Here is a 26,236-nt window from a genome sequence, read left to right on the forward strand (position 1 = left end):
CCCAGTTCTAGGCAAGAAGACAACTGGGATTAAGTGACCCCAGCGAGGTGACTGTCCAGCCTCCTCTTGAAAGCCTCCAGGGTAGGTGACTACACCACCTCTGGAGGGAGTTTATTCCACAGTCTGGTCACCCTGACTGTGAAGCAGTTTTTTCTGTTCCACAACAAGGTAGAGAACAGTAATTAAAGTAGACCCACAGAGCAGCTCAAAGTAATATTCCACTTTGCAGAACACCCTCACCCTACCACAAGAGCTGCTTTAAAAAAGTGAGTTTGGAGCACGCCCAGAAGGTCAACAACACATCTAGGCTGTTTTATACCATGTAAAAGGAGTCTAAATGACAGAGTTCTTGAACTGTCAATAGTTCAGGAAAATATAATGTCAAATTTGAAATCCCTATGTTTCAGGGATGTATTTGGTAGCTGTGTTGGTCTGAGACAAAAACAAATGCAAAACTCTACAACTCTTGATTAAGAGATGATGCCTTTATATAGGGTTACCAGATTTCTAGCATCTGTGAGAGGGAGGGGAGAAGATGAGAAGGAGAGGGGGGAGGGACATATGATTGGGGGAGGCATGGTATGCCAATGCCCTGCCTCTGCTCCTCACTCCTAAGACTGTCCCCCCTCCAGCCCTGCCAGCCCCACCTTACTCTTAACCCACCGCCTCCTACCCCCAAGGCTGCCAGTGCCCCTGACTCCCAACCCGCAGCCCTGCCCCCCCCAGCCCTGCTGCTCAAGCAGCTCCCGCATTGCACACACACACACCCACGCACAGTGTCCCTTTACTTGGCTGGGGCTGCGCAGGGAGCACATGACCCCTGGCAGCCAATCACCTTGCCCACTGCTCCCAACCAGGGCCCAAAAAAGAGGACATGTCTAGGAAAAACGTGGACATATGGTAACTCTGTATTAGATCAACTAAGGAATCACAAAAAACATTTCTTTTTTTGCAAGCTTTCGGGCTCTCACACCCTTCATCAAGCTCAGGAGAAATTAAAGATGGTAAAAAGTCTTTATAGGTAGGAAATAAACTTCGTTCTTCCACAGAGGAAGCTGAAGATGGAAGTCTGTTCCTCTGGGTCCATGAGTGTGTCTTTGTGAGTTGCTTTTTGTTGTGCAGATAAGGAAGGATTCCTTCTCTGGTGGTTTCAGATGGCAAACAGGCAGAGAGGTGTAGAAATCTTTCTTGTTGGTCAGCAATGAAGTTTAAATCCAAAATCAGCTAAAATTCAGCATCTTCTATGTTGCAGGGATGCATTTGGTAGCCATGTTGGTCTGAGACAAAAAGAAATGCAAAACTCTAGAACTCTCACGATCAGTCACACATGTCCATATGCTTAAATACTAAATTCCTATTGATTCCTAAATTTCAGCAGGAGTTATCTCAAAGGCATAATGAATAGGGGTGGGGGTGAAAGATGGGAGGTGTCAAGAGTGGTGGGGGAGCCCTACCTATTCTTGAGACTCAAAAACAGTCCCCAGCTGCTGCTTCTGCAGAATGGGATGGACACCCCGGGTTTTGCTCCTACAGCAGCAATGCCATGTCCATGCACTTGGCTGCTAGGGCGTAGACTCCACAGGGCTGAGGGTGCCATTCTGGTGCTCCTACTAAGTTGGCGCCCAGGGCTGGTGCCCCAGTCACTCACACTAAGTTATGCTACCATGCTATTCAAAGGCATTGCATGTCTTAGTATGTGAGTGAACTTTCCTTCCCAAATCAGAGCTTAGTCAGGTAACATACACTGGTACTCTTGTGCCATATACATGTGTTTAAGGGGTCCCTACTCTTTTAGAGATCTTGTGCTTTGTCTTTAAATAGGTTCCTGAATTAGAGAAAGTATTTTTTGGTTAACAGGATATTAGGATGGGAGGCATTATTTTATTTATGAGCATTAGGTAACTATTACTTCATTATACTACCACATAAAGATTCCTCAGGGTATTGCTTTTTTCATCTTCCTATAGTTCAGGACTCAGAGACCTACAAACCTGATAAGCCTCATCTAAATGCAATGTGATAAATTCTTACAGATAGGTCACTTACAGACATGATCATACAACATGTAACATCATTTGGCACAACATCCATAGTTCTGCCAACAGTAGCCAGCAGAACTGTCAGCTCCTCTCAGCTACATTGTCAAACTTACCAGCTCTTCTTTGCACAGTAAGTGTAGCTAGGGGGGCAGACATGGGGCTGGGGAGAAAGGGTTAATGTGGAGGGAATGCCTGGTTGGAACAGAGCTGTGTGGGAGGGCTGGTAGGAAGGGAGGAAGGAGCTGATGTACTTGAGCACTGGAAGTTCATCAGGACAAAACTCCTTCCCTTTCCCTGGTCTGCCAGCTCTGCCTCATGTCTCTCTTGTGCTCTCCCCATAAAATCTACCACATCCCTATTTACCCCTATGCTCCCCAACATGACTGATTGCCCTCTATGCCTACCCTACATCCTTCCACAAGTTACCACACAGCTCGGCAACCATATGGCTCTTACAGCTCTCATTCCTCAACATGTTTACCCCCATAGCTCTTCTCCTTCCACACACCCCTTCAGTGTTGTTGTACTCATTGTTGGCAGTCCCTCAATTTGAGGATGATCACTACCTGGTGCACTGAGGGGATGCAACATTCAGCAGTTGAACAGCATTTTGAGATCTGAGTGAAAATCACTGTATCAAAACTAAGTATTACTATGCAGAGCTGAGCCAAAGCTCAGCCTTGGGAGAAAGAAGGAACAAAATAAAGACACTACTTTCAAAAACAATATGACTTTAATGATCTTGTTCCCTTATATATGCAAGGTAACATTCAAATATGCTCTAGTAGGCTACCCATTTGCTTCTGAAGATGTCAGCTTCTGAAAAAAGAACAGATTAGTATGAGCTTTGTTTCTTCCTTTTTTGAGAAATTTGGCACCCAACTGCAATTACATATTTACATACCACAGTTCTTCACATTCAAAACAGTACTCTTCACACATAATACAAAAGCAGCAATCATATCTACAGTTAAATGTACATACACACATACTTTTAGAGTTAGGCTCAGAAGTTATACACAAGTGTTCATAAATTGAAATTTTACAATTCAGATTCCTTCTACACATTCAGCTAAGCATTATATGACAAACTTATTTCATTGGATCTTTTGATAGCTGAATATGTTTTCCATAATCAGGTTAATATAACACATGCACTGTTTCAGCACAAATTTTCCTGAAAATTCAGATGTATGAAAAAAGTATAAACATGATGACAATGTTAATTTTATGTACAATAGCTTGTTAATATATATTATTATAAGTGACACTAGAATCAGTGGACTTGATTTTGATATCACGTGAAATGATTCATGATTTAAACAGTGATAAGTGAGAATAAGGACCAGAGTCCAGACGTGATATGTAAGAAGTTAATATAATATTGCATTCATACAGTACAAAAATAAAAATATTAAATAATATTTTCCATTTTCCAAGTTAGTGGCACTACTAACTTAAACGTGGTACTCTTCACAGTCCTAGACGAGGTCTACACCACAAAATTTTGCTGGCATAAGTTTTGTTGTTCACCAGTGTGCAAAAAAAATCATACCTGCTGACAGAGCTATGCCAGTAAAACTCTGGGTTTTTGAAACCAAGACAACAGAAGCACTTAACCTGTATCGTAAGAGGGGTTATGTAGTTATACTGTCAGAAAACTCTTTGGGCACATCCAGACGAGCACACATGTGCAGTCTGCAGCACTTCAAAGCTGTTTGAGGTGCCACAAACTGCATGCAGTGCAATGCAATCTTTAGTAGGAGCATCGCTGGGAGATCCTGCTGGCAAAAGAAGTGGTGCAGTGGACACAGCAGTAGCATGAGACACAAGAAACAGAGCCTGGCCATCCAGAACCAAGTTCTGGCTGTTGGCCAGGCACTGTGTGCTGCTGCTGTCCTGAGAGGCCCCCACAACCCCAGCTTCCCCTACCCAACCTGGGACAATTTGGCATGCACTGAAGTGCAGGTGCAGGGGCGTGCCCTGGGACACAAAGCAGTGGCACAAATATGTGCTGCTGCTATTTGTGCCATGGCAAACACATGTCCCTGAATGTGCATGCTCATCTGGATGCACCCTTTCTGACAGAGTACACTGCATATCTACCAGGGGGCTCTACTAGTGGACCTAGGCAGCAGAGGCTCTTCTCACACAGACAAACTTTTAATTAATATTAGTTAACATCTGTGCTACTGCTGGGTGTCAGAGATGCTGTTTTGTTGTTTTCAAAATCAGCCTTTTATACTACTACAAAAGGTAAGATTGCCCTCTTTTTGCATAGATGTTATCCATCATTATTTATTTAAGAGAATTCTTTATTGCTAAGTGCATGCTAATAACAAATTTGAATACCGATTTCTACCATCTTTGAACAAGACAACAGCTCTGGACAAGCAATCTGGGGCAGCTTCCCTTAATTCAAGGGTGTAAAACACATGATTTGTAAGCTGGATGCAGCACAGTAAAGTGGAGAGTTTGGAGGCATGGCTAGGAGGGGACATGGCCTGTTGCAGGACCTGGGGCCTCAGCGTCCCAGTGGATATGGGCATCAGTGGCAAGGGGTGAGTGAGAGCCATCCAACACATCCCTTAGTTACCCTGCAGCCACCTGGGACACCATGGCTTCTACCACTGCCACTGCAGTGGCCACTGACACTGTGGTGGATGTAGTAGGTGCTGCTGTTGCTGCAATGGCTGTTGTTGCCACTGCCATGCTGGCTATGGCCACTGTCTCTTCCTCATTCTCCAGGCTGGATCTGGTCTGTAAGGAGTCCTGTGGTCCAAATCCAACCAAGGGCCCAAAATGAGTTTAATACCTCTGTCTTAATAGAGTCTTTCTTTGTCACACACTGGAACTATAACTATGCTACTGGAGGGGAGGGGGTAGAGGGAATTGTTATCACTGATAAAGATTACTGTAGTTACATAGCTGTCCTTAATATTTAAATTGGTTTGTCTTCTTGACTATTCACTTCCATGATAAGTATAGGGAAATTTAAGGCCATTGTTCAAGACACTAATGAGACCACATCTGGAATACTGTTTGGAATTCTGGGCATCCACGTTCAAGAATGATTCAGTCTAATCTATACAGATGCAGAGAAGGGCTAGCAGGGAATAAGAGACTGCCTTATTAGAGGAAACTAAAAGAGTTTGCTGTGGTTAGCCTGACAAAATTGAGTCCGAGAGGAAATATGATTACTCTCGATAAAGAGTTTAGGGGAAAGAAGAAGAGGTATTTAAGCTAAAGGGCAGTGTTGGCTCAGGTGAAAATCAGAAGGGTTCTAATCACAAGAGTAGTGATAAGTTGGGTTGAAAAAAACAGTCACTATTATACCATGGAGTACAGTGGCATACCTTTTTGGAGGGATGATATGATGTGGTTGCCAGCTAAGGCAGGAGACTAAACTCCATGCCCCCAAGTCCCTTCCAGTCCCATATTATTTGAGCACTTTCACTCTCCTATTTCTGTAAAATAAAGGGCATGCTTTCCTTTTTGCATGTTAGGGAGGCAACTCCTAAATTAGTGATGTCCAGCTGCAGTTTTTTCCTTCATACCAGAACACTACACCTTATGGAGGCTGGAGAGGGTCCTTAGGGAGATTAGAAAGACAGGAGACCAAGAGCCTGGCTCACTAAAAGGGTTCTTTCGCTATCTGGCCAGTGTTCCATAGTCAAATGCTAGACAACCTCTTCCTGGGTGTTATCCCAGCTACATTTTTTGGAGATAATTTCCCTCTTATTAATCTCTGCCCAGGCATCTGAAAATGGCAGCTGCCATTCACAGAGATTTTTTCTGATTTACAACAAGAGTTTGTGATTGGAAACTGTGAGACTGGACAATTGGTCTCCAAAGAAATCTGGCTAACAGTAAGGCTGCCTGCACTCTTGGAAGAATAGCTGTAAATCATTTTAAGAAAAGCAGATTTGGTGTTTGCTTCTTGCTTATACAGTATGATATAACATTTGGGAAGGAATGTGCAGCACAGAATTCCATAGTTTGATATTAAAATGACAATGATCTCAACAGCAGGCAGGTATTTGCCAAACGTAGTCGTGTAGACGGGGATAAATATAATCCATGCTATGAAATAAATGAGCATGCCAAAGGTTATGAATTTAGCTTCATTGTAATTCTCTGGTAGTTTCCTACCTTTAAAAGCAAATATGAAGCAAATAAAAGCCAGAGTCGCTATATAACCTAACATAATTCCTAAAGCCACAATAGACCCCTCATTACATTCTAGTATAATAACTTCTCGAATGGAAAAATTTTGTTCAACAAAAGGGCTTCTAAATATTACCCAGAAAGTGCAAATAATAACTTGAATTCCAGTGCAGGTCACTGCTATGGGAATAGGCTTGTAGAGAGACTTCAGGAAATTCTGAATCTTGGGATCAAAGCTGAAGGCCAGTAAAATTTTAAGTGACTTCATTAAAATGCAAGAGATGCAGAGGACAAAACTTATGCCAAAGAGAGCTTGCCTTGTTTTACATTTGAATTCCTTTGGTTCGCCAATGAAAAAGCCAGTGCTAAAAAAAATGAAGAAGTGGCAGAGGAGTATAACATAGCAGATCACTAAACCACCTGATGCCTTTACTACTGGGGTGTCCAGGTATCTAGTAAATATTGCAGTAATTATAACAATCAAAACAACCCCAAGTCCAGAGAGGATTAGTAGCAAAACAGCAAACCAGTCATTCCAGCTGAGGTACTGTACTGTCTTTTTGTGGCATTTAGTACTGTTCACAGGGGACCAATGAGTTTTGTTGTTGCATAGATAGCAGTGATCCATATCTAAAAAGGGAAAAATGGAAATCACTTTAAAAGACCCACATTGTCTAAACAGATTATTGGAGACAGAACATTTTTTCAGAGCTCTCAAGCAGGAGAAATGTAAGACAGAATTCTATTTTGCTTTATGCAAGTAAATGACAATTTTTCAGGAACAGGAGTTGCATATTTGGCAGGTAAACTTAGTTTGGGATTCTGATACCTATGCAATGTGGACATATAAGCATCTACACAACTACAGAGGATGAATAGTGGGCTATGCATGAGACAGGCAAATATTATAGTATCATAGATAATTAGGTTTGGAAGGGACCTCAGGAGATCATCTAGTCCAACCCCCTCTTCAAAGCAGGGTCATACCCAACTAGATAATCCTAGCCAAAGCTTTGTCTAGCTGAGTTTTGAAAACCTCCAACCTTCCACCACCTCTCTGGGTAACCTGTACCCTCCTATTGAGAAAATCCTTCCTAATACCTAGCCTAAACTTCCTTTGCTGCAACTTACGATGGTTGCTTCTTGTCCTGTCATCTGCTACCACTGAAACAATCTAGCTCCTTCCTCTTTCAAACTCCATTTCAGCTATGTATATCTTTAAGGGTAAGTCCCAGAAGAAATAAAGGAAAGGGGGGCAAAGAAGACTACTCTTATGTTGCAGCCCCATTAGCTGAGTGGTTAGGGCCCTTGCCCAGGTTCTAGGTCTACTCCTCACCCAGAAGGTATTTGAATCTGTAGTTCACTGACTTCTCAGCATAGTACTCTAACCACCAGGCTACAGGTCAAGCATTACTCAGTACTGTCTCCAGCATGTAGGGAGGAGGGAGGACCTGGGCAACTATAGGCCCGTCAGTCTTACCTCAATACTAGGGAAACTCTTTGAGAAGATCATCATGAATGTGTACTATTCATTTGGTAAAGCAGCTAGAGACCAGTGCAGTTAGGAAATTTATGCTTCAGTGGGAGCAAGAATCTAGGGGACAACCCATGATCTTCCAGAACACCCTCCATCTTACTGTAGCTCATACCCTTCCTCCTGAACCCACATATCAACCTTGATCAGCTGGGGCATTTAGCTGCTTTATCTTTGGAACATACAATTGCTTTTTTAAAATCATGTAAACATATACAAATATATTTTGCTCATTACAAAATTATTTTCCAGTTACCAAAGCACATAGCTGTATATACTTAAAACAACTATATGGATCTCTTTATTTGACTCGCAGTTCTTTACCTGTCTGATTGCTGTAATGGTTCTCTGGGCAATACACACACTCATAGCAGCACGTATGTGGACTTGCTGTAACCTTCTTCATTTGCCCTGGCCTGCATTCCTGGGAACATTTTGACTGAAATTTCTGCAATGTTGTGGAGAAAACAAACAAAAAAGCAGCCCAAGCACAATTAATTCATGAGAACACTTTCAATTTACAATAAACAACACTCAGCTCATTCTACATTTGGATCAAGTTTTTGAACTTAAAAGATGTTTCAAAGATCCTGGAAAGAACTCTATAACATTCCAGTGTGGGATTCCATGTTAATTGGATTTCGGTGCTTTACCAGTAAAACAGTGGGCAGATTTTGAAAAGTCCCATTGATTTTTATGCAGATTCCTAGGCAAGTAGCTCACATCAGTAGAAATTAGGTGCCTTAATACTGACTTTGGGTGTATCCCCACATGCAGGGGTTTGCTTTTGCAGTGGCAAAAATCAGCAGCACAAAGCTGCACACACCCCTGCACGTGTACTTTGGTGCAGGGTAAAGTGCCTTGCTTTGGAGAAACTGCCATTTCCCTACTCCTTCCAGGTCCCAACATGCTGGAGGAGCCAGGGTGGAATTAGAAGAGGGGAAACCCTTTGGCCAGCACTGCATCTACTAGTCCACACTCCTGTGGTATGTGCTGCACTGCTTTTTTTTGCAGCATTTTGGTTTTTTGCTCCTGGGATTTCCTGATAGTAAATTTTGCCCCCGTGCTGCAAATTTGCAGTGCAGGGCACATTTTAATGTGCTAGGCATGTGGTTTGTGGTGCCAGAAAAAGGTCTGTGGTGCCACAAACCACATGTGCCTGCACGTCTGGATCTGGCCTCTGTCTTCTTAAAAATGAACTTAGGTTTCTAACACTTCCATGCTTTCAATGGAATTTTAGAAGGAATTCAGGCATCTACATCCATATTGCAATTATGAAAATTCTTGTTCAACCAATTCCTGTTTCTAGAGGCATTTAAAGTACATAGGCATATTTATGACTTAGAAGTTGCCCAAGTACCTGAAGTTGCACCTAGAACTTTCACCATCCAAGGGTTTGATTTGGCAGGCATCCCCAGACCACAGCATACAACTACAGGGCTGGGCTCCACACAAAATGTAGGGGCACTGTTCTATTTAATATATTATTCCAGTGGTGATACAACACAGTAGACTCAAATTCAATTCTCTTAACAGCTTGAGACATTCAAATCCAAATCTCCCACCTCCCCAAAGGAATGCCCTTAGTACCAGGCTGTAGGACAGGAGGAATGTTCCTCAGCCATCTTGTTAAAGTTATGTAGAAACCAACTTGTTAGCCACAAAGAGAGAACAGGACAGATGATGCAAAAGGACACCACTCTCTGTAACTTGGTATTTAGGGCACTTAGCTGAAAAAGGGCAAAGTTTGTCTCTGTTCCGAGGACTGCATCTGTATTTTATTGAATGACAGTTTAACGAGGAATACAGACATATTCTGAGGATGATGTTAAATCTGGATCTCCCACTTCCTTCGTGAATGTTTAACCTTAAACTACTTCTGAAAAGTACAGCTGCTTTTCTCTGGCCATGTTTTAAAATAAAAGAATAAAAGAAAAGGCAGAGTTGCTGGCCTTCAGGGATGCAGACTCTGCTTCCCAGGTGGTAGAAACCCCTGCATCGAGCCTTGCATGAAAGTCTAACCTGCTGAATGGAGAACTGCATACATTTTAGGTGCCTAAATCCGTATTGGATTCAGGATTTTGCTGATTTTAAACATTTGATCCTTAACCTCATGCAGGCTTCTGTCTTTCCCTTCTTTTATCATAGGCTAGGTACATACATTCCAATAATCCTGGAGAATTCTCCCAGTTTTGTTCTCCTGGTAGAAAAATTTACCCAGAGCAGTGTGTACAGATATTTGGGTACTGAGACCCTAGAGCAGCAGTTTTCAAACTTTTTGAGCTGAGTCCCCCTTTGAGTTACACTTCTGTTTACATTCCTGCTGGCTACCTTCCCCCCACCCCCCAAAGCAGTGCAGTCAGGCACAGGGCACCTCTCATCCTAGCAGCCACTGGGGCTCAGCTTGGCTCCATGGGGTGGGCTCCACCTGCTGCCACTCCAGCGCTTCCTGCAATGGCCCCACTGGAGCTCTAGGCTGTGCACCTGCCACATTGGGCTCCCAGAGGTGTAGCAGCCTGCTGGAGGAGCCTGACTGGGGCTTACAGACCCCACATTCCCTCATGTGGCTGCAGTGACACCACTTTCTTGCAAACTTCTTACCCGTGTCCCCTTGCACTGTGCCTAGCCCCACCATGTTCCTTCACCCCCACCAGGGGAGTGTGCCCCACAGTTTGAAAACTGCTGCCCTAGAGAGTGGAGATGCCACAGTGCTGCCACTGTGTAGACAGGGGGGACCCTCTGCAAACATCTTAGAATGCTTTGCAGGTTCCCTTAGTCTGTCTGGCAACAGATGTTACAAGTGCATAGGCCAGTCCTGATTGCCTGACCCAGACTACCCATGGTCAGCCTGTGTTTCCCTGAAGCACAATGTGGGGATTGTAAAGGGGCATGTTCTGCTCTTTGCTGGAGAAGCAGAGTCTATCTAGCAAGAGACACACTGTCTTTGTAGGCGGGGGGGAAGAGGGATTCTGGAGGATTATATTCTCTTCTGAGAGAAGCCAAAGCATGTACAGACATTCACTCTCCTGGGAGTGATTTAACCCAGGTTGTTCCTAGGTTATTTTCCTCCTGGAGCAGCCATTTTTACTCTGGGAGAAAAAGCATGAACAAGTATACACTTGTGGTTTCTCCTGGAAGAGCAGCAACTCTCCCAAGAGAAATTGCATGCCTTATCAGTAATAACAATTTGGTAGGACAGAATAGGTGTTCAATCACAGTTGCACAATCAAGTTATAACCTCTGTGTGATGGCACTGAAAGAAATGAGAATGGACAGATGGAAATGGTTGAAACTGCTATACAGTGCTACTATGGCAGTAGGATAATACAGAAAATGAAATGTAATCTAACTCACTTGTTTTTAGCTGTGCTGACCCTGCAGGGTCAACTTGATTATATAACAGAACCAACTTGATTATATAAGACCCCTAATACTGAAAAAAAAAAAAAGTGCCATAAAAATGATGTTCCTATATAGTGACTTGTTCTATTAGAAGATACGGATTATGCATAAGAACTTTAAAGTATGACAGACATAATGGGTAAACTGATAGGGAAACATCTTTTGGAGGAATTTGAGATATATTTCAGTTGAAAACTGTGAGTTTACTCTCACATTCAAATCCTACTTAGCGTATATGAGGGTGGCAGAATTTTAATAAAAGTAATGGGATAGTTGAGGCCTGAGAGTTAGGAGGAATCTTTGTTAGTAATAGTAAGCCCATGAACGATTAATCGTTAATACACACTAGAAGTGCAAGATACTGCCAGAGGAAGATATGCAACTCTACACACCACTGTTTGACAAACTAAGAGCATGTGTGCCAAATACCTTTAAATTCACAAATTCATTTTTTTTCTCTTCATCTGGGAAGATAAAATAATCTTTCTGCAGGTCATATTCAGCCATATTGGTGATCTCCATCTGCCCATTGATTTCCTTCCAGAGGAGCACATCATACCCAGTATTCATGTCTCCTTTGACATCAAAATGAACTTCTTTTTCACTGTCAGTTATTTTGACTTTCTTCAGTTTTTCAAGAAGCTATAGCAGTAAAAATAAGAAACATGGCACACGTCAATACCATTTCAACTTGGAACAACTGATCTTTTTATATGGCCACATGTAGATAAAAACACTACTTTTTTTTAGGTGTATAGGGATTTTAAAGTCAGAAGGGACCATTACAATTTTCTAGTTTGGCCTCTTCCCATAAACTGACGTGATATAGGAGATGAGACTAGATAGCAAAAGCAGCCTCTATGGCCTTAAGATATATTGATTTATGGTCCTAAAAATGTAGTTTTACATGCTGAAAAGGGATAAAGAGGCCTTCAGAATGATTCTTTTTGTAGGAAATCTGCCCTGATGCCAGCTGCTGTTGTGCGGCTACATTCAACCTAGAGATGGGCTAAGTTTGGATGCAAATTGGATCCAGACCTAATCTTACCCAAAGCTCTGATCATGTTCAAGTCTGTATGAAGCTTTAGCTTTTGAAACTATTCTTCTTCTTAGGATGAGTCACCTAATGCCTAGAGCTGGGAAGGATATTTGAAGTTAATATTCTTGCCAGTCATTAAAATATTTGTGCTTTTCCACGTTCTGTATGAACAAAATCAAGGAACCAGTCTTTTGAAAAACACATTCATTAGGTCAATTTATTTTGTCATGTGCACAAATATAATGGTAACTCCCTGGTCTAAGTGTGCAGTTTAGGGGAAATACTTCTAAATTTCACTGGTGTACGTGAAAGGAGCATTGGGGCCTAAGTTACAAAGAACTTGAGTCCTAACACTTCAAAAGTAGAAAGTAGACTATCCATTTGCGTACCTCAGTTTTCTAGATGCTTAGGTTTAGAGACACTTGGTCTTTTCCTACAGGGGCTGAGCCTTAAATAATTCAAAATTCAACAACACTGAATATTAGACTCTGGCTGCCTCAGGCCAGATACCCCAAATAAGAAATGCCTTTTGAATAGCGGGCTCCTTCTGATTTGAGTATTATATAGCAAACAGCACCTTCTGCATCTGTTATCTGGTCCTGTGGTTTAAACATTAGAAGACTTAGTGGGTAACATTTCACACAGAATATTTGTTAAATTGAAAAAAGTTTTTCTTGGACAAGGTTCTTTGCTTCTAGATTTGTGAAACTACCAGAATTGCAAGTCTGTCCAGCTGCCAGAGCTTCAAATCCATGTTTCTATGGTAAATTGCCTATGTCAAGGGTGCCAAAAATACAGCCTCTGGGCTGGATCCAGCCTGCAGAGCCATTTCATCTGGGCTGTGAGGATCCTGGAGAAGCCAAGAATTCAGAGGCAGGGTGAGTAGGGATGATGCCTGTAGCCAATTCCTGGGTACAGAGCCCTGTTGGAAATGCATGTAGCTTGGAAACACATGTAGGGGGCAGTAATGGCTACCTTAGCCCCTGTGCTACTGCCACTTGCCTCACCACCACTAGTAGGTCCAGATCTGGCCTGTAAGGAGCCCAGTAGCTTATATCTGGCCTGGAGGGACAGTTAAGATTGACACCACAGCCCTATGTGATTCTTTTTAATTCATATTATGGAAGCTGAATTGCCCAACAGCAGCTGACAATGTTGTATTTTGTATGCTAGAAGAAGTATCAGAACAGAAGTTCTATATTAAGACAATTGGTTTTATAGTATAACACTGGTCTGATTCTCTCAGGATAAAATTTTAACCCTTTCTCATCACAGAAATTCAGGCTATAAACTGGTATTGTCTAATGAAGTGGATTAGTTGTGGCAGGATGCGTTCACTTCAATGAGCAAAATACACTTCGCCTATTGTTGTGCGCCAGACAGGGGCCTGATCCTGTGGGACAATGAAGAACACGTTCCCTGCTTACAGAGACACACCTCAGAGATTCCCCAGTGTGCCTCTGGAAGAGGGGGAAGCCAGGGTTTCCTGCTTGCAGAGATGTGCCCCTGGCAATCTCTAGAGCAGGTCTCTGTAAGCAGGGAACCCCAAATTTTCCCACTTAGAGACACAGCTCAGATATTCCCCAGAGTGCATCTCTAAGTGAGGAAACCCAGCTTAGATATGTGCTTTGGAGATTCCCTGGGGCACATCTCTAAACTTTGAAACCCAGTTTCTCCACCTACAGAGATGTGCCCCAAGGAATCTTTGCGGTGTGTCACTGTAAGCAGAGAAAGCTGGGATTCCCTGCTTACAAAGAGATTTCCCAGGGTGTGTCTCTGTAAGAGGGGAAAGCTGAGCAGAGTCTCTAGGGGACTGAAGGGCCCAATCCTGTATGGAAACTCTCAGGGTACAGAGGATCTGGGGCTTCAAGCCACAGAGGTGCCTGCCTGGGGCACCTGGAAAGTGCAAGCATCTCTGGGCTGCCCAAGCTTGTGCATAAAGCAAGCAAACATCTGCTGCAATAAAGCAGCAGAAACTATTACCACCTGTGTTGCTGCCACAAACTATGGGCATTTGTGGCACGACAGCGGGCACGGCCATCTGTTTGCTTGGCATTTGTTCTGCCATAAAAAATGTTCTGGCAGCACAAAGGCAAAGTCTGTTTCCACCCTCAAATTAAAGGTTTGTTAAGGCACCCATCATTCATTCATCATTGTCCCAGAGGGCAGGACCTGTCAGTAATATTACAGTCACTGATTCCATGCTTCTTAATTTAGACAGAAATTTTACCTACTTTACCTGGCATGCGTAAAAACTTTAGGTGTGAAAGGTTAAATTAATGTCAACAGAATGAGGTCTGGATGGATGGTTCAGTTCAAGTCTACTGAAAAGCCTCATCTCTTTGGAGTCCTGGTTTGGAAGCTATGGTTTTGCAATAGACTATTATATCATTATAGCATAATGCCATCCACAAATGCCATGGCTATGAAACTGAGCCATGAGAACAAACATCATTTATTTTATTAATGAAGTCATCCACACCTTATTTTCCTCCATTTTACAAGAGTGTCTAAACGGGGTTCTAATTTGTACATGTACATTCCAGTTGGACATAGTCTACTCCTATAGTCATGGTATAAGATGGAACAGGAGATTATAACCACTGTGCAGAATTTCTATTCCATGTCCCTGGGCAGATCATGTGACGTTTCTGTACTTCAGGTGTGTGACAGGGGTGCCACTTTCGGAGCCTCTCTGGACACGCGGCTCCGCCCCCCTGTAATGGGCCGATCGCCTGCCTACTCTTGTCTGCCACGCCTTGATCTTATTTATAAACGATGGATAATTGGAATTAGGGGGAAGCTGCCCATTTGTGTGTGCCCCGATGACGGGGGCGCTGTCTGCAGCTCCTTTTCCTCCCCTGCACTGCAGCCCAAGCCTCGCCGATGGTGCTGGTGTAATCTATCCTGGGCCATGTTATTATGCCATGGCCCATTGTCTGCCTTTGGGGCCTCTTGCCACCCCTTCTCCCTCTCGGGGCTCCTCACTACCCCCCTGAACTCTGGGGCTCCTTACAGCCCCCCTGAACTCTGGGGCTCCTTACTGGTGCCCCTTTCTGGCGCCTCTGGGCTGGTCATACACCTGGCAGCTCCCCCCTCCCGCTGGGCCCTGTCTTGTGCTTCCCACGCTCCTTGCCCTCTCTGGGGCCTCTTGCCCCCTCTGGGCTTCTCGCCCTCTCTGGACCTATGCCGCTCCTCTCGCGCTTGTGCCACATGCTCTCTGGGCCTGCACCACGCTTCCTGCACTTCTCACCCCCTCTGAGGCCCATGTCGCGCTTCTTGTGTTTGTGCCATGCTTCCCGCACTTCCTCGCCCTCTCGGGGCCTATGCTGCGCTTCTCGCCCTCTCGGGCCTATGCCATGCCTCTCACGCTCCCTTGCCCTCTCGGGGCCTATGCCACGCTTCCTGCACTGCGCCGCACCTCTTGCGCTCGGGGCTCAGGTGGCCCGTAGCCATGCCTGGCCCCCTGACCCTTCCTCTGGGTCATGCGCCCTACTGGGCAACCACCCTTGAGGGCTGGGGTCCCAACCACACACACCAAGTGCTTCTCCAGCACTCTCCCGCCGCGCCCACTGTGGCACCAAACACCATGCCACCCTGACACCACTTGCTGTGCCCCTAATGGGCACCAGGAACCCCCAAATGCTGGGGAGCCCCCGTGAGGCCTCCTCACACCCCTACAGCCTTACCCGGTCCTCCGGTATAACCATAACTAAACCATGAGCCAAACGGCTATAACACAAACACAAGAAGCCTCCTGGCTTGTAACCCAAAGTCCGCACTCACTCAGCTCTTCGCCAGACCCCATCTCATCATGTGGCCAGTCAGAGTAGCCAGGATGTAACCCCGGACTCTGTCTGATCAGCTCTCCCACCAAGCTCCTGCTCCTGCAGCTGCCAGGAGGGAACTGCCTCTGGCCTTAGCCTTCTCTGTTTATAAAGGCCAGGCCCTGCCCCCTGGTGGTCAGCTGACCCACTCTGTTACCATGGTAACTCTCACCTGCTGCCCTGCTGAGTGGCAGCTGAGCCCATTCGCTACCATTCAGTAGCAGGCACCCTAGTGCCCTGCTACAAGGTGTATCATTGGTTTCAAAAGGGGACACAGTAAGAAAGTTTTACAATACATTTTTAGTTGAAGCATAGCAGGGCAGTCGCAATGTACAGGGCAGTGCCAGCTGCCATGGTGCCAATGGCAGCAGTGCAGTCTGCCACGGCAGTGGCTATTTTTGTGTCCAACTACAAAGGCAATGCTTGGGGCAGCTCCCCTGGTTATCTCTCCCCCTCTTCCCCAGCTCATTACTGGTTATAAGAACTTCAGATCGAAGTGTCTAATTTATTATTATTAGTTATAATAATTATTGCAAGGATTGAAACTTCCCTGATGTTCTCATTCCTCAGTACATGGTTCTGTGGCCAGAATTCAGTTTCTGTCTAAATTTTATCTATATATTCTTTGGTATAGTTAAGTATAAATTCTTGTGGGATACACTTTCAAACCAGTTCAAAGGGTTAAGTCACATCTCTTTCTCCACATGATCTGGGTCTTTAGCTATTCCACTAGGTTTTGAGTTAAACTGAGACATAATGAGAGTTCAAATTCACTGGAGTTTATAATATCTACTTTTCCCATGTCTGAATTTGGCCATTTATGTAGGAGATTGATATTTGTTGTTTTCTTTACATCCTATCTTGGTTTGACCTGTTCTGCTCTGGAAGAAGCAATCACATCAGGTCAGGGGGCACCAGTGTTTGTTTGCCTTTTGAATGAACTTTGTTTAACTCTCTAAGTAAAAGTGTGTAAAAGTGAATAGTCCTGACAAGGTATTTGGGTAAAAAGGTCAGGTCAGATTTATTGGTCTGATTTCTCCTTCTGTTTCCTTATCAAAACAATCCTGAAAACAGATAGATTTTAGGCAATGTACTTCACCTATCCTTAAGACATAGTGTCTGGTTTTCCCATTGCTCACTCTGTTTGCCTAGAATCTATATTTTGAGGATGGTTTTGCAGAGGAAACAGCAGGAGAAATCAGAATTAACACACACAAAATAAATCATTTTAACTTTCAATCAAAAGGTCCCTGATTGACACTCTGATCCCCTTCTCTGACCTGATCTGCTACTTTATCTGCTTCCTGCACTCCCTGCCCAATCTGCTATTCTGCTCCCTGCCTGATCTGCTGTTCTGCTTTCTGCTCTATATGCTGCTGTGCTGCCTGCCCTCTCCCTATCTGCCATATGACACACAAGGAGGCTGTCTGTGCCACTTGTGGCAAGTGTACCACCAGTTAGCCACACTTAAGTTAGATAATTCTTTGTATCCAGGATGATGGATCTATAGGCAATGAAAAAGAAGGGACTTAACAGGAAGTAGACTAGATTACTCAGTGAGAGAAGACACAAGTGTTTGGCTGGTCAACTCAGGTAAGAAGCAAGGAAGAAATACAAGGGAATGAAGAATACATATAGAAGAAGCAGCAAAGAAAAATTTACCCGTACCTCCCAGGGAGCAAAAGCAAAGGGATTTTTGCAGTTCCTGTCCTGGCACTGCTCTCGAATGGCATATGCAATAGTTTGGACTGCCAGCATAGTACTGTGGATAAATCCAGGCTCAATGTTGGCAATCAGAAAATCATCTTTCAAGGTTTGATTGTTTTCTCCAGCCTTGTACATTAAACTCTCCTGTGTGCAATTTGAAATGCAATTACTCAATTCCTGGTCCTTTACATGGGCACAGGTGGACAAAAGTAGCATGTATTCATTTAGAAACTTGTTATTTTCCATGGGCTTTGCATGCAGAGTTTTCAAGAAGTAATGGAACGTAGATATGTTTCCACTTTTGAACGCAAATCCCACCACTGTTCCGAGGCGCTTGATGTAGGGAATCATGCTAACCTTGACAGCAGCTGACCAGTTATCACTTGCAATCCAGACTTTATTTATGTTCCTCTCAATGGCTTTTTGAAATAGTCTCATCACATGGAATTGTCTCATAAAAACAACAATTACATTTACCCTGGTTTCCTTGATAATCTTCTCAAATGCTTGATTGACTTTGGCATTAATGGTGCTATCAGAGAGAAAGGCTGGTAACATCTCTTTATAAGCAATACAGACATTGTTCGCCATGGCCTGTATCCCAAAGCTCTCCAGAGCAAAGCGTCCATAATCATCATCAGTGGCTATGATTCCAATCCAATTCCACCCAGACATGTGGATCAAGCGGGCCATTGCTCTTGTCTGATAGAAATCACTGGGCACAGTACGTAGAAAGGAAGGAAATCGGATTTTATCACTGAGGATTTCAGCAGAGGATGCCTGACTCACCTAGAAAGAGACAGAGTAGTTACAGAAATTCTGAGTAGATGCTAAGAGATCCAAAGCCAGTACAACTGCTTTCTTTTAATGTGCTTAGGGTTGCCCCAATAGGAGTTCCAAATGTGAACTTGATACAGATAAAGATAGAAGTAGCTCTAAGCCATCTTTCTGCCTCTGACCATATAGGCGCTGGTCACAGGCTACTCTTGGAGACTTTTTGAGTAGCCCAGAGTCAACGAAAACATTGTATTGCAGCTCTGCCACTCCATGGCCCCGCTGTGTCTTCTCCCTACCCCTTACTGCTCCCAAGTATGCCAGATGCCTAGATTCAAATTGAGCTCTCTTTCAGGCAGGTAATACTTAGGGGCGTTTTTACATGTACTCTGGGAGTGGGCACTTTAAATTAAAGGGCCAAAGCGTCTTGTCTATTGGCGTTCTTGCACTTCAAAATGGTGGTGGGGTGCTTTATTTAAAACTTGTCAAATAAGCTTTAGTTAAAGTGCCCCCACTGCCATTTTGAAGTGCAGGGATGCTGATACACAAGACGCAAAGGCTGGCTGGAGTGTGCTAATTACCATGCTCCAGCAGACTCAATTAGTCAATTCTGCTCCGAGGTGCTGTAATCACAGCACATTGGCGCAGCCTCCTGGAATATGTACGGGCAACTAGGTGCCTAACTTTGGCTGCATAAGTGGCATTTGGGGGCATTTACCTGGCTTTTAGAACCTGCTTCCTCTTCTTTTCTCTCTGATGTCCTGTACCTCACCTAACCTTTCTAAGCATGCTCAGAAGAGGTCCACACCAGTATAGCAGATGTTTTTATTCCACCAGGGAAAGCCTGTTACCCTGTGCAACCCCTCAAATATTAAGCACATGTTTAGTGACTGTGTGACAGAAAGGAAGAGCAGCAACTCACTTACCTTTTAGTCTACCTAAAAGTGGGGACACTTGCCCAGGCAGTGGGAGATGAGAGTGCTTGGCTCTCCTCATGCAGAGCATCTCCCACTCCCCAGCAACGTGTTCTAGCCACCAGGCCAGGCCAGGGCTAAGAATAGTCTTCATTTCTGCTTGTTAAAGCTGACAAGAAAGAATGGTTTGTAGAGACAGTATCTCCTACCTCCTACCAGAAGTGAAGTGTGCTGAAAGGGAAGTAACTCCTGGGTCTTATGGTTCATTGATAACAAGATCACCGAAGTGATGGAGCAATCCAATCAGAGACCCACCCCCCAGGTTGATTTTCAAACTGGGGCTCTCATTTCTTATGGGGGGGGGCCTCAGCCTCTGAACCTCCCCTTAATTCACACACTGCCTGTGACAATGCAAGATTTTGTTCACTATAAGATAGCTTTTGAATAAGATCAGATGGAGTGTTCAGTTTAATATTTGCTACATCTGTTGGGCGTGGAGCATAACCATTACTTACTACTGTGGTTGGCTGGACTCCACGATACTACTATGTCTTTATCTCTTTACTGTGACCCTACTTTCTAGCCAAAATGCTGTATGCTCTACTTTCAGCAGCAGATGCAGCAGGCTAAAGTGTGAAGGAATTTCCCTTAACATGGTCAATACTAGATCCTGGCCTTAACTCCATCCTTTTAGTCTGACGGAGCACAAGTACCAAAGGCAGGTACTTATATGCATGCCAAGATTTCAGCATCTAAGTAGTCTCACCTGTTCCACTCCCTGTATGTGGGGTGTGCTGAGGATGGAGAAGGATGTTTAGGGAAGGCATGCAGTGAAGCTGGGGAGCCATATATTCCAGCAGTCTTTGACTCCACCCTGTGCACAATTTGGCCAGACCCTGAATCTGTTCAAACTAGAACTTTATCTTTCTTGCAGCAGAGGACAAGACAGTAGCAAAATCACCTCAGGCCAAGCTTGATATCTCTGGAAACAACAGACTTCAGATCACTTTCCCTTTGCTCACTAGTTCCATGGTTTTCAACAATCATCATGCCTCACTGTCCCGCAGCTTTCTATCCTATAATACATATGATATTGTCAGGTTAGCATCTTCCCCATTGATTCCTGAAGACCCTAGGAAGCCTTTGAGCCAAATCCAACTCTGGCGTGCACATGTGCAACTCCCATTTACTTTGGTTGGAGCTCTTCCTATTTATACCAATGCTAATTTGATCCTGCATTCAAAATAATAATATTCCTTCTACCTGTGGGATTAGTTGCAAATTCAGTAGCCTTGAAACTGACATTGTTACTTCAGAGTAGCTGGCTCCAATGACGGCTTTAACACGTGGTATATAGTCAGAATAGTTGCACTTGAATTCAACCTCATTCTTGGATGTGTTGAATTTAGACAGGAACCTCACAGCTGCTCCCATGGCTTTTGTAACTTCTGCACAAGTGTCATAGATTTCATAGCCCAGTGTAATTCCAGACAATAGTGTTGAATTGTTGATCATTTCAATAGCATGTATCATTGCCAGGGTCTGAAGAAACACCTGAATTTCAAAACTGCCACAAAAAACACAATTTTAAAATTAATATCTTCAGGAAGGTGGGGGGAGAACTGTTTGGAGTTGCGACAGTTTATTAAATTTACACCAATGTTAAAACCTTCAATTTTGTATTATAATTCTGAAGCCAAACCAGTTAACTCCTAAAAGTTTCAACTGATTTTTCTATTCAGAATTTGGGTTTTTTCAAGCCCCAAACTCACAGTGATATTGGATGGTTTGCCTCAGGTTTAAGACGAAAGGACACATTTCCATGAATGTGTCTATGTCCATTTTATTTCTAACTGCTATTTCATTCCAAATAATACATGGTAGCAGAGCAGAATACTTTAGGCAAATAACAACTAATCAAAATGAAACCAATAACTGAAATACAAAGGCTGCTCACCCTCAAGCTCCAACACTATTTGATTAAATCTGCACATAAGGCCAAGTGAACAAAAAGAGAGTCATCCCTCAAATGCACCTGGCCCATAATATCTTCTAGTAAACTTGTCTTTGCCATACTCTATGCATTATCTACCCCATTCCACCGAGTGGTGCTTTGGACTCATCTCTTTATAAGAAGTAGTTTATTGAGAGATGCAATTTACTGAGAAGTGTTTGAGTCTTCTAGTCTGGAAACTACATGACTGATATTAGCAAAATCATTCTGGTATTTCATCTGCAGTGTTTGCAAAATTACTCACCCAACACAATTCTGAAACACCGGTCTTATGGAGTATTCATCTGGATGTAGCATTTTCCTATGAACTGCAAATAAAGCTCCAATAACAATGTCCCCAGGAGAACTGGCACCCACAAAGTCGTCAGCATTCTGGCAAGTGTGGGACATATCAAAGCTAATCACAAAGCAGAGGATCAACAAACCAACTAATGCCATGTTTCTGTTTCCCTTCCTCACTAGTTGCCTTCAGCCAGTTAAGCTAGCTGCAGTACCATCAGCTCTTGTGCCTATTTCATCTGTAAACAGCAGCAAAGAAAAAAAGTCTGAATTGAAAACTAGTTACACTTCACTTGATGCTTGCTTTTAATTCAAATGGCTTGTGTTATTTCAACAGTGCCACTAAAGTGATGCTACCATAAACAGGAGAGAGAGAGAGAGAGAGAGAGAGAGAGAGAGAGAGAGAGAGAGAGGAACCCTGAAACAGATTAGTCTGTAGGCTGGGTTCTGGGTACAAAAGCTCTGTACTCTTAGATAATTGTATATGAAACAGATGCCAAATATTTTAGTATAAATTTGGGATTGTGCCTCTGTAAGCACAGCTTCCTGCCCAGGTTAATGTAAGTATAAGAAGCCTTGTAAAATCCCAGTAAAAACAACATGAAGTTCTCTGAGGATCTAATTCAAATACAATGGAGAGAATCCTATTGAATTCGGTGCAATTTTGATCAGGCCTGGAAAGCAGTTGTCGACAGACTGAATTTGCTCACAGTTGTTCTCTTTTAACATCATGGTGTAAAATAGGGGTTTTCAACCTTTTTTAATAAGCGTACCCCCGGCAGCCGGATGTGGAGTGGGGAGAGAAGGGGTGGTGTGTGGCCAGATGCAGAGCAGGGTAGGGGGTGGTAGCGGCCGCACATGGAGCAGTGACAGTGTGGAGTGGTTGGTGGTGCTGGCAGCTGCCATGTGTAAGCTCCGCTGCTGCCCACCCCCCCAGCATCTGGCCAGCTGGAGGGTGCCTGTGTGCCCTGCAGAGGGGCACTGCTGCCCTCCCCCCCTTCCCCTGTTTCTGGGAGGCAGTGGCGCAGGGTAATAGGTGGCAGTGCTCTGTCCCCACCCACCCACACATATCCCTTGGGCCTTCCCAAATACCCCCAAGGGTACTTGTACCCCTGGCTGACAAACCCTGGTATAAAACACAAGTTTGGATGTGTTAGTTTCCCTGGGTCTTATCCAAAATCCACCTTGCACTGAGTTTAATGGGCTTTGGATCATGTCCTCAGTTAAGAGCCAGAACTTGCCCCCTACACTTTAAGTCTTGGCAATGAAAGCAATAAAACCATGGACACATATCCCGTTTTATTAAAAGAATTGGGAGTCTCTTCCTTTCTCCTTTTCATTCCACCAAAAAAAAATCTCTCCACATGTGAGGATCCCCCTGCTTAGTGAAAGACACAGTATAGCCATTTTCTGCATTAGCACCTTATGCTAAATCTACAGAAATTTTTTCCATAGAATTGTGTCTCCTTAGACACAATGCTTTCACAGAGATACTGCGTTCTTGCAAATGCTGCCAAGATTTCCTCCGGTTACAAAAAACATAGATTACAGGATCCATTTTGGATGGCATTTTCTAGGCCTTCCAGGGAGTTTTCATTCAAAGAGGTTATGTAGATGACAATCTGAACTGGCCGCCTGAATTTTATTTATTGGATACAGCAGTTACATTGTGAGTAGTGGTAGTTCCCATGAAAGTTATGCTGCTACTGGCTCAGTCTATGATTAAGCAGCAGTCTTCACTCGGCAGTAAATGCCACAAATCAATTTGTGTATGCCGTGAAGAGTTATGTTAACGTTTTTTTTTTCCAAGGAGGACATATACATGATGATGGATTCATTAGATCAAGAAAGGTTGTTTCTCCACTGTACCCAGCCTCTGGTAGACCTGCCCTTTCAAAATGAGATGTGAAAAGGAGTAGGTAGTCTATTATTCAGATTTCAGTTGTGCTCCTCATGCACTTAGGTGCTGTCTGAACAGAAGAGATGAAAGAAAGCAAGCAAGCGAGTGAGCGAGTGAATGTTCAGAAAGCTCTGATTACTGTTTTTTTAAAGGATAAAACCCTTTAGCTAAAATCTTTGTGGTATTTTTTTTTTCTGTCTTCATTCTCTTTCCTTGTTTTCTCCCTCCCTTTTCTTCTTTCCTTCTCCTTTTCATTTTTATCATTGAAAGGGGAAAATGGGGAAGAAAGGGAGGGGAAAAATGATTATCAGTTTTCATAAACCTCACAATGGCCAATCAAACAGCATTTTCAAAAAAGGACATTTTTAATTTTAATACTCTCGAACATTTTGTCTGGTTGCAATGATTATTATGTTTATGCTCTGTGTGTTCCAGAATAAAAGAGAGCACTTGAGCACTACTGGTATATTCTGACTGTTTATCAAACTAAGGATTTTAACCTCTTTGGCAATAATTCAAATGATGCTACCAAAATGGTACTACATTAGCTTTAGAATCCACAGATTTTCTTGGCATATGACAAATTCATTTTTTATATTAGCTGCTTCTGCCTAAACTGACAAAAAGCCAAACTTATAAAGAGAATGGCTTTAGACAGCACTGAGAAAATATTATTGTTGTATAATCAACCACATTTTCTTTAATGAGAAAAAGAACTAAGCAGGATGCACTTTATACATTTTATTTGAACCCAGACACTTACCTTCAGTGTAATCACTAGCTTCTTGATATTATAATGTTCATTCACAATACTGAGGGCTAGTTTTTAAATGTCAGGTTTCACTAAGGCCAGTTTTCTCTCCTGTGTTTTGCTACACAATAAAATGGCCTGTTTCCTATCTCCAACCTTCCTTCTTTCCATCCTAAATATAACATTTAACCAGAGCTGACTGCATCTTCTCTTGTGCACCTTATTACAGACTCTGATGGGTAAAGCTGACATAATTTTTACCACTTTTACACTGGTGCAACTTCAGTTATTGCACGGATACCGATCTTGGTTTATACCAGTGTAAATGAGATCAAATTTGGTCCTGACCTAGGAACTGTGTTGGCTTTGTGTTGCATAGGTATTATTGCATAACTATTGCAATCTTTAATCATGTTTATTCATAAATAATGATATTATGATTCACCGTCATTTGCTTACGATAAAGCAGTGCCATTTGCTGTTTATACAGCTTGAGATATAAACATCACGGGTGAAAATATCTCTGTATCTGGTAGTTTCCAGCAATGCAGCTGTCTTTTCTTGGAAGGTGCAGGATGTTGTGAATGGAAACACTGTACTGATAAACCCCAGCTCAATTTCAATTCAAAATTCAAGTTGCATTCTTTCTTTATGCTTTATCTCATCTTCTGCCAGCCTTGGGACATTTCTTTCTCTCCAGAAGGTTAGCTCTAAAGTTTCTGTCCAGCCCATGTGGAAGTTGGTCTCCTCTACTTCTGGGTGTAGCCTCTCTGGTATTCCATGGTTGTGGGAAGTCCGGTTGGTGGGATGAAAGGCAACATAGATCTAATCATAAAGGGCTCGTCTGCACTGCCTCCCTGCTGTGTGCAGGAGCACTGCTGAGGACAATGTTCCACCTACTTGTTCTTGTACCACATGCATCAAGTCCCCAAAATGAGACAATGTAACTAACTTAGAGCAGCCTTGAAACCCACCTTAGTTCTGCTCTTGTGTGTGCTTTTCAGTGTGCTGTCAGGAGTGCTTTAAGAGGCAAATATGCTTCATTTGTGGGGTTTGTTGCCTGTGGATCTGGGAGGAGTAGGTGAAGCATGCTTTCCGGAGTGCGAGGTCTGCAGCTTGGGATGTAGCACTGACATGGTGGAAGCATACACATATTAGGACAGAGGCTTCAAATTAGATTTAACAATACTTGGGAAACAATTGAAGAGTGAGGAGCACCAGGGTGACATGCCTGTATTTACAGCAATATGTGCTGATGGACTTCTGTATTTTGTACCAGATGGGACTTTTTGAGGATGCATAGCTTCTATCCCAGATATGATATAAAGGAATCAAACATGCAGCTCTTACATGCATAGATGATTGTGGCCAGGTCTGAATCTATCTGGATAGGGTATGATACTCTGGTTGCTAGTTGGTCAAAGTGTCACTGTGATTTTTGGCACTGTGATTAGTTAGATATCCTCTACCACAGATGAATGCAGAAGGACACCAAGGTTCAAGAGTTCAAGGACAGATATTCTCAGAGGTGGGAAAATGGCATGGAGGAAGTTGATTCCTTGAAGCTTTTCCCTCAACCTTTCACCATCACTGCAATCTCCCTTGGATTTAATTTCAACCAGCTGCTCTTCATCCCTGGGCTGATTTCAGCCTGACATTGAGAAACTAGGTTGTGGTGCTGAGATTTGACAAAGAAGAAATGCAGAACTAGGTGAGGTATACTGAAATTTCTGTCCTGGCTAGTCCTGGCAAAACGCTAGTAATTTTACAGAGGTAGACTTGATTTAAACATTCTTGGGCCCTTGCTTTGGAAAATGAAGGTTGACAAAATAAACATCACATATAATTGGTGCATAATTTAATGTTATTTATAAAAAATCATGAAATGA

At 43.3% G+C, this 26,236-nt stretch overlaps 1 protein-coding gene across 1 annotated transcript; it reads right to left on the reverse strand.

Moving 5' to 3' along the window:
- Positions 1-5,712: 5,712 nt before the first annotated feature.
- On the reverse strand, positions 5,713-21,855 carry GPRC6A (G protein-coupled receptor class C group 6 member A). Its single transcript, XM_019538189.1, has 6 exons — positions 21,662-21,855; positions 20,667-20,970; positions 17,677-18,504; positions 11,572-11,784; positions 8,065-8,188; positions 5,713-6,836 (listed from the first exon to the last, which is right to left on the reverse strand). The coding sequence occupies exons 1-6, from the start codon at positions 21,853-21,855 to the stop codon at positions 5,713-5,715; spliced, it is 2,787 nt and encodes a 928-aa protein (XP_019393734.1).
- Between the last annotated feature and the right edge of the window lie 4,381 nt (positions 21,856-26,236).

Source organism: Crocodylus porosus, unplaced genomic scaffold, assembly GCF_001723895.1.
Source record: "Crocodylus porosus isolate Cpor-Errol unplaced genomic scaffold, CroPor_comp1, whole genome shotgun sequence".
Lineage (NCBI taxonomy): Eukaryota > Metazoa > Chordata > Crocodylia > Crocodylidae > Crocodylus > Crocodylus porosus.